We start from the raw sequence: 15,340 nt of genomic DNA, 5'->3' as shown, positions 1-15,340 counted from the left end.
CTGGCCAACGTGGTGAAACCCCATCTCTACCAAAAACATAAAAAATTAGCCGGGTGTGGCGGTGCACGCCTGTAATCCCAGCTACGCAGGAGGCTGAGGCGGGAGAATCACTTGAACCCAGGAGGCGAAAGTTGCAGTGAGCCGAGATCGTACCACTGCACTCCAGCCTGGGTGACAGAGCGAGACCCCATCTCAAAAAAAAAAAAAAAAAAAAAAAAAGGAAAAAAAAGAAAGAAAAGAAAAGAAAAGAAAAAAAAAGCCAGGAGTTTAATTTCTTGATTAGGTATACTGTCCTTTTATTCTCTACTGTTCTCTACCCAGTCAATTACTGCTCTTATCTTTATTATTTTTTTTTCTGCTTTGTGCTTTCTTTTGTTTTCTTTTTTGGTCCTTTTTCAAGATTATTTAATGGAAATTTATTCATATACTTTGGTTTTTTACTAATAAATGTAATTGGAATTATGAATGTTCCTCTGTTCACTCCTTTATATGTATCCTATAGATTTTGATAAAGCAGTGTTTATGCTATCATATTTTAAAATAAATTTGGTAATTTCTGTTTGCATTCTTCTTTTCACCCAAGAGCTGTTTAAAATTTATGGTTCCAAGATGATATTAAAGCTTTTGTTGTTAGTACTTTCTAGTATTGTTACACTGCTATCAAAAAGAACTTTTTATAAAATTTCTACTTCAACCTTTTCTTGTGACCTAATATATGATTAAATTTTGCGTACTTCATGTGCACTTAAGAAGGTATACTTTCTATGATAAGAGTGTAAGGTTCAATATACATTCATAAGATATATATTCTTTGTTTTTGGTCCAGTCTTTCTTGTACTGAGTACAGTATATTAAAATCTCCCATTATTCTGTGTTATTGGATGCAGAGATATTCTTAACTGCCATTTCTTTGTTGTTAATTGTGGCTTTCTTTTATCATTAATAAGCATCTTTCTTTTTTACTCTTACCTTTCTTTTACTTCAGATTTCTTTTGTCAGATATCAAGATCGCAATTTCTGCTTTATTGTTACCATTTGCTTGGTATACTTTCACCTACCCCTTTATTTTTAGCGCTTACTAATCCCTGGGTTGTAAGGGTTACTTTTGTATATGGAATATACTTGGGTCTTTCTTCATATGCCTAATTAAAAATCTTTTATGTTTAATAGAGTGATAGCTTCTTCATTCGAGTTTATGATTATTACTTACTGATATGTTTGATTTCAACTCTGCCATATAATATCATCATAAAATGTTAAGTGTATTATGTTTTCTTTTTTTTTGAAATAGAGTCTCGCTCTGTCGCCCAGACTGGAGTGCAGTGGCGTGATCTCGGCTCACTGCAAGCTCCGCCTCCCAGGTTCACACCGTTCTCCTGCCTCAGCCTCCCGAGTAGCTGGGACCACAGGTGCCCACGACCACACCTGGCTATTTTTTTTTGTATTTTTAGTAGAGACGGTGTTTCACCATGTTAACCAGGATGGTCTGGATCTCCTGACCTCGTGATCTGCCAGCCTCGGCCTCCCAAAGTGCTGATTACAGGTGTGAGCCACCGCACCCAGCCTTGTTTTCTTCTATTTCTTCCTCTATTTGACTGGTTTTGGCTCTTCTACTAATTACATTTCCTTTGGTGTTTAAGAAGGTGTGTATTTTAGTTCCAGTGGTTAACTTTATATTTATAACATGCTTGATGACCCTAGACCCATGTTTTCTTATTAATTCTATTACTTTCTGATTTGCCAGTTTTTTATGGTTATAATTTAATTCTTATCATTCGTTTATAGAAGAATCAACGAAATGATTCTACTCTCCTCTTCCCCTTCCTCTTTCTCTTCCTAATTTTTGGTTGCATTGTTTCCAGATTGTTAGAACAGATAAAACATAATATATATTATATGACATGGTATTTTTCTGCTCTTAAAATACCATTTCTTTTATTTTAGCTCTAAAGTTAAATATATTAAATGTTTATCATCAGTCTTCTTGATGAAATTTTCCCAGTCATCCCTTTGTTAGATGAATCCCATCCACTATTTTATTTTGCTTTATTTTGTAATTTTATTTTATTTTATTTGAGATGGAATCTCCCTCTGTCGCCCAAGCTGGATTGCAGTGGCTCAATCTTGGCTAACTACAACCTCTGCCTCCTGGGTTCAAGCGATTCTCCTGCCTCCGTCTCCCAAGAAGCTGAGATTACAGGCAGGCAGCACCACACCCAGCTAATTTTTTTGTATTTTTAGTAGATACTGGGTCTCTACTAAAGAAACCCGGTTGGCCAGGCTGGTCTCGAACTCTTGACCACAAGTGATTCGCCCGCCTCGGCCTCTCAAAGTGCTGAGATTAAAGGCATGAGCCACCACACCTGGCCTCCACTATTTTATTTTTTAAAAGGGCTTGTGGTACAGAATTCCCTGAATTTTAAAAGACTTAAACTTTTTGTAGCCTTAATGGACAACTTGTCTAGACATAGAATCATATTTCCAAACCGTTTTGTGTATTTAAAAATATTTTTAAATTTATGGCATATATTATATAGAGTAAAATTCACCTTTTAAAACTGTATACTAGAATTTATAGCTCTTCAAATTTATATATATATATATATATATATTTGTATAACCATCACAATCAAGATATAGGACAGTTTCATAATAACAAAATAAATGCCTTTTTGAAGTCATCTTCCCACTTTCAGCCATTGAAACTATTGATCTGTTTTCTGTCTGTATAGATTTGCCTTTCAAAGAATGTCCTATAAATAGTTGTGTTTTGATAGTATTGTTTCACTATTGCTTTGGCTTTGTTTTGTCTTTTTTTTTTTTTTTTTTTTTTTAACGCTCTTGCTCTTGTAAATTTTTCCCTCTTTGCTTTGGAAACCCTGAGGATTTTTTCTTTATATTGAAAATCCAGTGTCTCAGATTTATCTCAGAGTTCATTGTTTCAGGTCAATTTTCTAGCACTGGGTTGAACCTATCAATATGTAGAGTCAGACTCTCTTTTATATCTGGAAGACATTCTTGGATTATAGTTTTAAATATTAATTCTGTTTTACTATTTGTTCCTTTTCAAGGGTTCTCATACATACATTTGATCATTTTTGCTGATATTCTATTTCAACCACACTCTTTCTGATGTATTTTACTTCTTTCTTTGTCTCATCTTCATTCTCTTTGTTAATCTGTTTTTCTTCTATACTCCTTATTAAATTTCATAGGAATCAATTCTTTGTTGGGTGCTTTTTATGTTCATTCCTGATATGATGTATTTTTTTTCTATTTTATTTGTCCTGAATTCAGTTAATTTTCCTTCATGTTGTCCTATTTTTTTGACCATTTCTATTCTTAGTTATTAGATTACTACTTCAAAGTACATTTTTTAATACCTTAACATGCTTGTTTGCAGATTTTTTTTGAAGTGTTTTGCTAGCATATTCTTCTGCTTGATCATTCTTTATTGGAGGGAATGTTCATCAAATGCCTTCTTTCTATTCTCATATTCTGATTTTTTTTCTATAGTAGCTTAGTATAGATGAAGATTGGTTGCATCTCAGAATTTCTATGAACATGACTGACAGTTTGTAGGTAGCTTCCAAAATTCCAAGCTCAAGAGCATCCTCTTTTCTTTGTGTATCAAAGTATGGTTTCTTTACTGGAGGGCCTTTGGGGGATAGTGGGAGACAGTAGAGGGAGGGGTGATGAGTCCTAATATTTTGACATTTTCTGTATTGTAAGATGATAAATTTCCCCCTCTGCTTCTTTTTCCTTTCACTGTGCTTTTTTTTTCTTTCAAGTCACCTCTTGCTCCCTTTTTTACCTTTTTCCACCTCCAAAGAGTGAATTTTCCAAGGCTGCTTTCTTGAGTCTTATGCATACTTTTCAGTACCTTATCTGAAGGCTGACCTTCTAGAGAAACTTTTCAGTATTTTCATACTTGGGGTAGACTTACTTGCTTGTGGTGATTTTTTTTTTAATTTTTTTATGGGGTATTGCTCTGTCGCCCAAGCTGGAGTGCAGTGGTGTGATCTCGAGTTGCTGCAACCTCTGCCTCCCAGGTTCAAGCAATTCTCCTGCCTCAGCCTCCCGAGTAGCTGGGATTACAGGCGCCCACCACCATGCCCGGCTAATTTTTTTGTATTTTCAGTAGAGACTGGGTTTCACCATGTTGGCCAGGCTGGTTTCAAGTTCCTGACCTCAAGTGATCCGCCAGCCTGGGCCTCCCAAAGTGCTAGGATTACAGGCGTGAGTAACTGCGCCCGGCCACTTGTGGTGATTTTAGATCAGTCTTAGGCTTCCTAATAGGTTTCCTCTAGTTTATTTCATGCTATCTTTCCTGGGCTACTCTTCTTCTATGCAACAGCATGGGGTAGAAGTCTAATAGATAGTTCAATGTTATTTCCCATTTGTTTTTCTACTTACAGGTAATTTGAAATTTGAATGTTCTCCACACTTAATGGTGGTATTGTGTAGTTTTATTTGTTTTTTATATGGTTCTTTGTTTATTTGGGCAGGGGAATAGATATGTTAAGAGACTTGGATTTATGCTAATATCATTATTTGGCCACTCACATTTTTTTAAAGGGAGAAGCTGGCAAAACAGACACCACAGAACACAGTATACCTTCTAAATCATAGTTTCACTTCATTCCAGTAATCTTTTCAGAATTTTGGAGCAATAGAGTGGTAAAATGCCCACTGAGCAGATAAAATGCTGGTGCTTTAAGGCTAATGCATCATTGAAACTCGATGAGGAATAAGAAAAGCATATATTCTGAGAACACTTTATAAAATGCCTATTAAGATAATCTACTATTGCCATAGGTATAGAACAGGCTACTTAATTTTTACATTTCATCAGAGATTATTTTCTAGATGCATGTATTTTCTTTTAGGATTCAACAATTAGATACACTTTCAATATTATTTCTTCTAGTCTAATTCCATTATACACTCCAGGCAACTGGAAGTCTATTTTACTCCTTTGTGAGATAAGCATATTAACAATTAAATTCAAACTGGGCTCTCCAACTTCCTAGTAAAGATACTTTGTAGAATTGTATAAACGATTTGATTGTTCATCATAAATATTACCTGGAAACAAAACCTTAGGTTAAAATGAACAGAATGAAGGGATGGAAGAAAATCAAAAGAAAAATTAAAAACCTCTTTAAAATCAATATATTGAAACTTTCAATGCCTGAATTTTTAAAGTGATGATATGAACTTACACTTATATACTTAGTAATTATTTTTGCTATCTCTTGTCTCTTTGTAATAACACAAATTACAGACTCCATGAACAAGAAGAATAGCTATTATTGAGTGCCTGTTTTGTGTGAACCACTTAGTCTGGCAGCTTTAAAAAGGATTTCTTAAAATATATTTATTAAAGAGGATGAGCCAGTTTTTCCTTCTTTGTATCAGAGATGGTAGTAGGTATGTGTACTGCCCAGAACACAGGGGTTGAAAGATGTTTCTGTTACTGTCTCATTCAGTACATTGTAAGGCAACTAACTGTTCATTCATTGTTTACAAAGACACTAAGCAAGAGAGCATCTACGTATGATTTTAATATATTATAAAATGTTTGCTTTGCTTTTGGAAGACTGTTACTGATTTGTTTAATAAATATGATACATACATCCAACTCCTTCTGTCACACAATTTGCTTTTTTCTTTTTCCAAATGTTACAAGTAAAATAATTAACTTTATGAGTGTTTACTATGACACAAATTTATGGCATTATACGAGATTGAAAAGTGAATAAAATTGTACTTACCATAAAGGATTGCCAGGAGAGACAGGGGCATGACAAGTAGTCCCACTAGCATATCAGCAATGGCTAGGGACATTAAGAAGTAATTGGTGGCATTGTGCAGTTTCTTTTCCATGCTTACTGCCATGATCACAAGGATGTTGCCACCTATTGTCATGATTATTATGACGACGATTGAAAGTGCTGGCCAGTTTTGTACCCCGTCTGGGAATTTGAAGCGTCCACCATCGGAGGTATTGAAAATGTCAGTTACTATAGCTGCTACTGGGCTCACAGAAATATCGCATTGCCAAACCAATAGGCCAATTAGGTGCACACTGAAAATTAAGAAAAAGAAAAAACAATCAGGTACATATTATATTACTTATACACAGTATGTTGCTCATGCAAAACAACTGCTTCTTCATGGATCATTGTCATCATTATCATCATCAGCATCATTGTCATCATCATTATTTCTACTCTCTTAATTAAATCTCAGTATTTCTTCTTTCTCTCCAAAAATCACCAACTTTTATTGAGTGATTATTATGAGTTAGGCACTTAGTTTGCTGAAACATATATGTATAATCTCATTCGATCTTATTAAACAACCTCATGATGTCAGTTCTAATTTATATCCATCATGTAGATGAGAAGACTGAGTAAAGTTCAGAAAGGGTAAGTAACTTTTTCAAGCCCAAACAGCCAGTAAGTGGCGGGGCCAGGGTCCATACTCAGGTCCCACTGATTTCAAAGTCTATGTTTTAAACTTTCACTGCGATCTGAAACCACAGTATTGCTTGATTTGCTGTAATAGTCTATTCTTTATGTTTTTAAAATACTGATTCCTTTAGATGTGTTTTGAGACAGCTGATAACAGAATGAAGGGGGATTTTCTTAAAGGATCCATGACCCTAACAAGGAAACTGGAAGTTGCATTCTCTTGATCCAAGGCTAAGAAGGAATTAAGTTGCCATCAGACCAACTTCCGGCAAGCGTCTGGAAGAGGTAGAGTGGGTTTTGACAAGAGTACCCATTCATTTCTTTTTAGAAGCTTTTCTTACCTTCTCACATTTGCAAAGTGCCATTATGCTGGTTCAATTGTTTCTTAACGTTTTGTGCCATAAACTTTCCTTCTACCTGCCACTCTCCATATTTCTGTCTTGTCTTATATTTTGTGGGCCTTGTTCTAGGCTAGATTTGTGGTGATGATTAATGCCTATGGATTTGTTACTTTTCATGCACTGGAACTAAATCTCTTAAGTCATTTAAAATGTACATTTCTCATGATGGTCCTTCGGTAGATTCTACCAGTAGGAATTTCAGGCCAGGTGGCAGGCTATTGCCAGAGATGGATGTGGTTGTCATTTGCACATTCTAAATTAATATCCCCCTATGGCGACATGAGATTTATTCGAGTTATGTACATAAGTATTCTCTCAAAGTGTAAGCTCCTAAAATGTCTAATAAAGCTACACATTTTTTCCTTCATAAAATAGACAAGAGAGCCAAGCATGTTCAATATTTCCTGCTTAAAACTAAGAAATATTACCTGTGAATGACTGATTTATGTTTATTCCATGTGTAGTAATAGTTATTTAATTAATGTTAAACAGTAACATGAGGATACATTTCCTATATGTAGTGGTTGTTCAACCTTGATATTATTTATAGAGGAGAAAATTGCCTCTGGTCGCACAATATATGCTACATAATTTTCTATGCAAGATAGTTGAAGGATGATTCTTTCTGAAATTAGGGAGATGGAACACATGACATAACATTCAGAGTCTATGTGTTCTCCATATTATGTATTTTTATGTCATTATCCCAGTCACTTGTTCTTTGAACTGAAGATAGTATCTCCAGGCAGGGATAATATATGTGTGATTTAATGGACTCATTGCTCACTATCATTATCAGAGAAATCATAATTCTTATCAAATGATGAGAAGTAATCAGTAAATTCTTCCAAATGTATTATTTTCCAAGAACATACAAAACAGGCAAAAATAATACAGGGTTCCAAAATCTATATCATAATTAATCTGTGATTAATATGAGTAAAAATTAGTAAAATAAAGGACCAAATAAACAGAAGCAAGTTATTTGTTCTCAGCTTTGATTACTCTGTCACTGTATTTATTGAATGTGGCATGTGGCCAATGTCCTGGCTATCTGACTTCAGTAATTTTTGACCAGTCACTTAACCTATCAGAACATCAACTTCATCTGTACAAGGACATTCTCCAACATATGGTTGTTGTGAAAATTAAATGATATATGTCAAACTTTAATACCTGTGTCATAAGAGGCCCTCAGTAGATGCTGGAGGTACCTTCTGTCTGCTTTGTAGTTAAACAAAAGTATTTTATGTTTGCTATATCCCAACTCATGTATTTCAAAATTTGCCAGGATAATTTAAGTCTCAATTTTATTTCGAGATGATGTCTATGTGTGAAGAACTGGACTCAGAAAAGTAATCTTAAATCCAGTACGTTTTCCAGAGTCCTTTCTGGCCTAGCTGATAAAAAACTTGTCCAGCTGGCATTTTAAAAAACAATGTTCTGTTTTCAGTTAGCTAATGATCATCTCAAGTAGTCCCATAAGAATTTATCTCAAATACTAAACTGCGTCTTCAGTTGTTGATTGCAGAATGACAAATACATTTATCCTTAAACCTACAGAATAAGGTCTTGGGGAATATGCAGTCTGCCTCATATGTTCTAAGTAAATTGTGAAAACATCGAAATTCCTTCATATGTCTCTAAAAATGGTAGAGGAGTACAGGACAAATTATACATAACAAAAACATACACAAAGAAAATTATGTCAAATTATGAATTTTATAATTTGAGTATCTTTGAGTTTGGACTGTTTCAAGTAATTATCTGGCCTATCCCTACTGGTCAGAATTTTTTTTTTAATTAAAGAATCTGTGAGACAAATACTGAATTATTGAAGGAAGGAGTCTTGTCAGATGTAAACATATCTGTTGTGAATTACAAAATAAGGTAATGGTGTTAGGATAAATCTTGATAAAGTATTTACTTCACTTTCCTGGTTTCAATTAAATTCAGTTTAATAAATTTTTATTGAGCACTACTTATAGACAAGATTTTATGATTTTTATTAAAGTTTAATCCTTTATTCTTCCGTTTTGTGATGAAGAATTGGCTGTATTATAATTAAATCTAATTTTTAATACTTAACATGCTCAGTGAAATTATAAAGTCCTTTTACAAAAGAGGAGTAATTTAGGTCTTGCTCTTAAAGTTTATCTTAATTGTTTTTAAGCTCATAGGAATCTCATAAAATATGTACACAAAAGTCATAATTTCTCTCTGAAATGCATATAATTTACTCATTGCTACTAAAGTTTTAATGAAAATATAATTTTACATTCTTAGTATATAAACAAAATGATAATTTAATTTAAAAAGTTGAATATATTTAAAATCTACTGAGTTTTTCTATGACCTAGGACAATGGGCATTGTTAGAAGACAGGAATGCTTCCTTGTTTCTCTCAATAGAATTTAAAAAAATTGTATATGAATTCTTTAATTAATTTCATAGCAGAATAATTTGGTGCCCTTTACAGCAGTCCTACACTTTGGTATATGGGCCAATGGCTATATACTAACTTGGCACAGGCTCACGGAGTAGGAACACTTGTCCTTTCATTTTCCCATACCCAACTCTTCTTTTCCCTTCTTTATTACTGTCCTTCACTGTTTTCTTTCCCAGTTGTCTGCTGTAGTTCTCTTGGACTCCTCCGTACTTGAAACTATCATCACAACAATGACACTCAAGATGGGCCACGGTGATGCACATTGCAGAGGATCCAATGTTGCTGAACTTTATATCTCCACCACACTGTAAACTTTTTCCTGGGTGAGCTCTTTTACAAGAATCATAAAGGAGACTACCTAGGATCAAGGAGATTTGGGGTTTCTCAACTATACCGATCAGAGTTTCCATAACTTTGGATCTTTTTTTTCAATGCTCCATTCCTCAAAAAGCAGGTTTGGAAGAAACCACTCCAACATTTTACTATGTAAAAAGAAGGTATACCTGGATTAGATCAAATTTAGAATTGCTTATTATTTGAATCTCCTGTATCTTTACCTACACCCTTTATGTTGTATATTATTGGCTGCAACTGGGTCACTGCATCAAGACTTCTGAGGATGACATTGGTTTTTCCCATCCAGCTATATCGCCAAGCCCTACCCCCTAACTTTCGACCTTTTCTTTTCCTACCTCAACTATTTTCCACAAAACCAGAGGTATTTCATTCTCTTAACTGTTCAGTTCATGCAAGAAGGAAAAGGAAAGAAACTTTTTCCTTTTTAAGTTTTACGCATGGAAAAAGTAGCCATGAACATTGAGATTATTTGAAGCTAGGGCATTATCACCATATTACTTGTTTAAGTACATGAGCTCGAGTGCTTAATTAGAGTCCAAATTATTTTTTTCCCATTAATTATTTTTGAATAGGAAACACCCACAATATTAGTCTTTTGGGATGCAAGCCATTTATGCAGATTTAGGCAAACATAGCTGATCATATAGAAGCATTTTTTAACATGTTGAGCAAGCTACCAAGCAAAGTCATCTTTTTACTAAAATAATAAGTAGTAACATCCTTACAGGAATGAATGCACCGCGTTCCTCAGGTTCACCATGATTGCTTCAGTCTTAAGCAACCAAAGTTTAAAATTGAGAAGAGGAAATTAACAGGTTAGGTTCGTCATATCATCCTTTCTGGGGAGAGAAAAAGAAGAAAGAGAAAATTAGTTAAACGTCCAAATAATTTGCATAGTAACCAATTAAATAAACTTAAATGCACTTAATGGTGATAAGAAACAGTTATTAATTCAGCAAACAGGTAAGCATGTTATCCTGTGTAAGTGATAAAATATGGCAAAGAGAGCAGATTTTTCAATTATTTATCATCACAGTTTTTAAAAATTTCCTGTATATATTTTATTTATACATGGTTTATACCAAATTTCCCCCTCTTGGAGTACACATGGCTTCAAATAAATGTTTTGAAAAAGAAATTAAGAATATATTCTTCTAGTTTGCAAACCATTGGGAGAAAATATGTGATCTAATAATTAAATAGCATATCTAAAATAAAAAGGTTTCATCTTATAGCAACATGGAAAACCAAAGCAAATTTTACGCATTCTATAAACTGAACACATTTTATACATTTCTAGTTTTAATTGCTTCAAAGTGAAGAAACCTGCAATTACATAGTTCTCTTTATACTTTTGCATTAACCAACAACATTCTCCAGAGGGCAGCAACAGGTTTATACTAAATAAATGAATTGATTAAATGTACTATATTAAATATAGCAACCACTCTAGTACTGATCAGTTAGTAGCCAACAGATGATATATTACAGAAAGAGCACATGGTATAATATAGAAAATTACAAACTAAAGGTTAGTTGCACCAGATGATTGAACCAAAAATCTTTAGGTTTCTTTTGTGGATTAAGAAGTAACAATACATCTTCTAAAGTACTAGGCAGAAAACATAGAAATCAAACAACTTTTCAAAGAATTTCGGAGTGAATACCTTTTATTTCTGTAGGTTATTTTTTAAAGAGTTATTTGCTGCATCAAACCCAAACAAATATTTACCTAGTGGATTATTCATCATTTAGCACTAACTATATTTGGTATGTTACAGTGTTGGCCAAAAGTAAACTGGATGCAAATTTACTAAGAACCTCTCTCCTGCATTTTCTATTTAGGATTTTGATTATACTCTCTACCCACACCAAACATCTAACTGTATTCTTTTCTGATATTACAAAGCTATTTAAGAGTCAAGATCATGACACTTAAATTCACATGCACTGGGTTATCTATCAATGAGAATAATTTAGGGGTATGTGTGTGAATGTGAGAGACAGAGGGTGAGAAAGACAGATAATTGAATAGCTTGAGAACATGGAGTAACACTGAAAGATCATCTGTTTTGTCTAGTTTACAAATATCTAAAAGAAATATGATCATGAAAATCTGTCTTGATAAGCTTTCTTTAGTGTGCTTCTAGCTCCTTCTAGAAATTTGGAAGTAAAATTTAGCCAGAAGAAATCACATCTCCCTATGTTTCCCATCTCATTTAATAGCACTATCCTTATCACTCAAGATACATAGTTAATATTTTCTCCCTTCTTCATCCCTTAGCTCTCATTTATCAGTTCTATCAGTGCTACCTACACAAAAATCAATCTCAAAACCATCCCCTTACTACAGTAATACTTAAAATGTGGGCTTCCAATATCTAGGAACTCAAAATATTCTGTGAGAGAGAGAGATATATATATCACCCTGACCATTAGTCAGGCCAATTCTGTCCCATAAATTTTACCAGACAACACAGACATCTCTTTCTCTGGGAGGTCTGAAAATAAGTGACAGAAAAAATGGTAAGGGAAACCAAAAGGTCCCATCCTGCTTCTTAGCCCTCAATAAGTATCAAACTTTTTCCTTTTTCCTTATGCTAAAAGTATTAAAATGATTTTCAATATTTATTTTTATGTATCCAAATATTAGTATAATTTTTAAAGGTTCAAAGATAGAGTAAAATATGCTGTGCTCCAATAGAGTATAACAAAACAAGCTGATGCAATAATCATCTCATGAAGCACTTTGTTAGCCACATTTTTAGCTATGGATGAATTCCATTACTGTTACTCAAAATATTATATTCCTTTAAAAATTAGCCAGCTTTGTTATGCTTTTTTACATGTATATTCCTGAGAAATATAAGCAGAAAGATTAAACATCAAATATTTATTTTTCTAGGTTCCAATTTTATTGAGAAGAATGAGTAATAATCACAAAAAAGTTATGTATATATATTTCCAATTTCTTAACAAAAATGACTTGTAGGCAAAATCATGTCTCCTCATGCTGTTAAAATTTGCATGAACACTGACTAGACATGATAGAAAATACCTGTGAACTGGTGGTAAGAGTTTAGGAACATGGTGTGATGGGAATAAATTATATGAATTATGTAAAGTAAATTATGTTATCTTGCATGTTTCCCCAAATGGCCAGGCCACTGTGATGATGATATTTTGCAATAAGAAATGTTCTGTGAGTAATTCTACTAAAAGGGAAAGTGATGCAAAACTTCTTAAGTCTTGGATAAGATCAATCAATAAAAGAAACTGAAAAACATAGCGAAACAACTCTAATGAAACTTTCTGATCTGCATATATGGAACTTTCTGATCTGTGTAATGGAACTTTTAAAGTTGCGTGAACACAAAAGAGTGCTTATAAATTCAAGTTTTCAAATTTGTGAAGGCTTGTGTTTTGTAAAATTTTTTAAAAATCATTTGTGAGATAACTGATGGAACAATTGACTAATTTTTAATGAGATTTTATAATATTTGCCTTGAAACTAGGTTTGATAATTTAATAAGTGTTATAATTTCTAATTATAATTACATTACTAATATAATTTATAATTATACTATTAATATAATTATAATTACAACCAACTTATGTAATATTTGTGTGTTTATGTGTTACTTTGTGTAGTCATACATATTTATAATTTCGTGTCCAGAAAAAGATTGATTAACTTAAAACCAATTAGCTGTCTCAAGTATGAAGAGAAAAATCACAGATTAAATCATAGAAATAAGGTCAGGATCACTAATCACTAAATACACACTCAGACCAATCTCTCAATCCTTTCTGCAGTATAAATCACAGACCTTTTCATGCCTTCTCTAAAGCACTGTAAAATCTTCAGACATCAATAACAGTAACTACAGTTGCTAAGACAAATGGGGGAGAAACATTAGTTTTCACATAATTTTCAATAGTACGATTTTACACAAGATATTGCAGAATAACCTCAATTAATGTGAAAATTTAATTAAGTATGAATCCATGCCATGAGTATTATATTTAATTCATGCCTATGAAATCTATGCTTATATGGCTATATGCCATGTGTCATACAGCATATGTCATCCAAAATAGTGTGAACACTCCAAAACAACTGAACCAAAATCGAATCTCCACTGGACATTTGGAAATAAATTGCAAACTATCAGAATCCGTATCACTCACAGAAATACTTAGAAGTCATCATCAATAATCATCTTGGAAGCAAAAGTAATTTAAAAAAATAAGTTAAAAACTATGGGACAGAGCAAGACGCCATCTCTGCAAAAAAAAATCAGCCCCATGTGATGGTGCGGGCCTGTAGTCCCAGCTACTGTTGGGTGGGCTTGGGGACTGAGGTGGGAGGATGGCTTGACGCCAGGAGGTGGTGGCAGCAGTGAGCTGTGATCTCACCACTGCACTCCAGTCTGGGTGACACAGTGAGACCCTGTCTCAAAAAATATTCACAAAATCAAAGAAAACAAAAAACTGTGGGGCACAAAGGCTGGCACGAACAAGGCTTTTTCAAGGTGTTGTATTAATACTAAAGGCAAATTTTTGAGCAGAAGAGCCATATAGACGTACTTTCCATGTAACATCCACAATCCTTAGCCAAGTCCTGGGTACAAAGTAATTGGCTGATTGATGGGAAGGTAGGAGACTTAAGGTGTGAAGTCAAAAGATACTATCTAAGAATAAAGGAAGAGCTGTGGTTTTGCCCAAATTGTGCTTGGAGAGGATAGAAGCTTACAACTTTATTGAAAACCCTTGCCTTGCATCCTCTAAAGCTAACCATTTATAGTTCATTTTTACCATTACCTTTTCCACCCTTTGGCACTGAAGAAAGATTGGTCGTGTTTCAATCACGTTTTCTGTTCTCACACTACTTTTTACTCTTTCTTTCCCAGACCTGGTTGAACATAATATTGATGAGTCTTAAAAAAAAAAAAAATGCCAGCATTTCTACTCATGTTTTAACAAAAATTGGAGAGTCTAGATTCACCCATGAAAAGATATAGTTTACACTAGATTTCTGGAAGTTCTATTAGCACATTATAATGATGCAGCATATTTTCTGTCAAACTGAAAGACTAAATTTCACACTAAATTTTTTTAAATTGTAGAATAGGCCACGTGTGATGGCTCACGCCTGTAATCCCAGCACTTTGGGAGGCCGGAGTGGGTGGATTGCTTGAGCTCAGGAGTTCAAGACCAGCCTGGACAAAATGGCAAAACCCCATGTCTACAAAAAATACAAAAAATTAGCCAGATGTGATGGCGTGTGCCTCTGGTCCCAGCTACTTCAGAGACTGAGGTGGGAGGATCCCTTGAACTCAGGTGGTCGAGGCTACAGTGAGCCCTGATTACATCACTCTACTCCAGCTAGGGCAACAGACCCTGCCTCAAAAAAAAAGAAATTGTAGAATATAGTCAACTAGATCACTTCTGTCTCACTTTTTATAACAAAGCATTTAAAAATTGAATAAATAATAATACCTATAGAAGTTCGATTTTTATCAATTTTCAGTGTTCAGAAATTATGACTCATAATTCAAACATTATCCCTCTAGTTATTATACCCACTGAGCTTTTAGCAGATGTCTAAATCAAAAATGAATTAGCCATAAATGTTCAGATTAGTCCTGGGA

General features: G+C 34.0%; 1 protein-coding gene across 3 annotated transcripts in view; it reads right to left on the bottom strand.

Annotated features, from left to right (window-relative positions):
- HTR2C (5-hydroxytryptamine receptor 2C) overlaps positions 1-15,340 on the bottom strand; it is a 312,069-nt gene that overhangs the window by 165,869 nt on the left and 130,860 nt on the right. For 2 of the 3 annotated variants that reach the window (XM_024240989.2, XM_003779705.4), the window contains exons 3-4: positions 10,412-10,525; positions 5,778-6,091 (exon numbers count right to left, since the gene is read on the bottom strand). In XM_024240989.2, the coding sequence (XP_024096757.1) occupies positions 5,778-6,091; positions 10,412-10,446 (349 nt within the window). In that variant the 5' untranslated portion in view covers positions 10,447-10,525. Of the gene's footprint in view, positions 1-5,777; positions 6,092-10,411; positions 10,526-14,510; positions 14,602-15,340 lie in introns of all 3 variants that reach the window. The other variant, XM_024240988.2, reaches the window with a different exon arrangement.

Source organism: Pongo abelii, chromosome X, assembly GCF_028885655.2.
Source record: "Pongo abelii isolate AG06213 chromosome X, NHGRI_mPonAbe1-v2.0_pri, whole genome shotgun sequence".
Classification (NCBI taxonomy): domain Eukaryota; kingdom Metazoa; phylum Chordata; class Mammalia; order Primates; family Hominidae; genus Pongo; species Pongo abelii.
The sequence above is the reverse complement of the archived record's forward strand: the minus strand, read 5'-3'. Positions and strand labels throughout refer to the sequence as shown.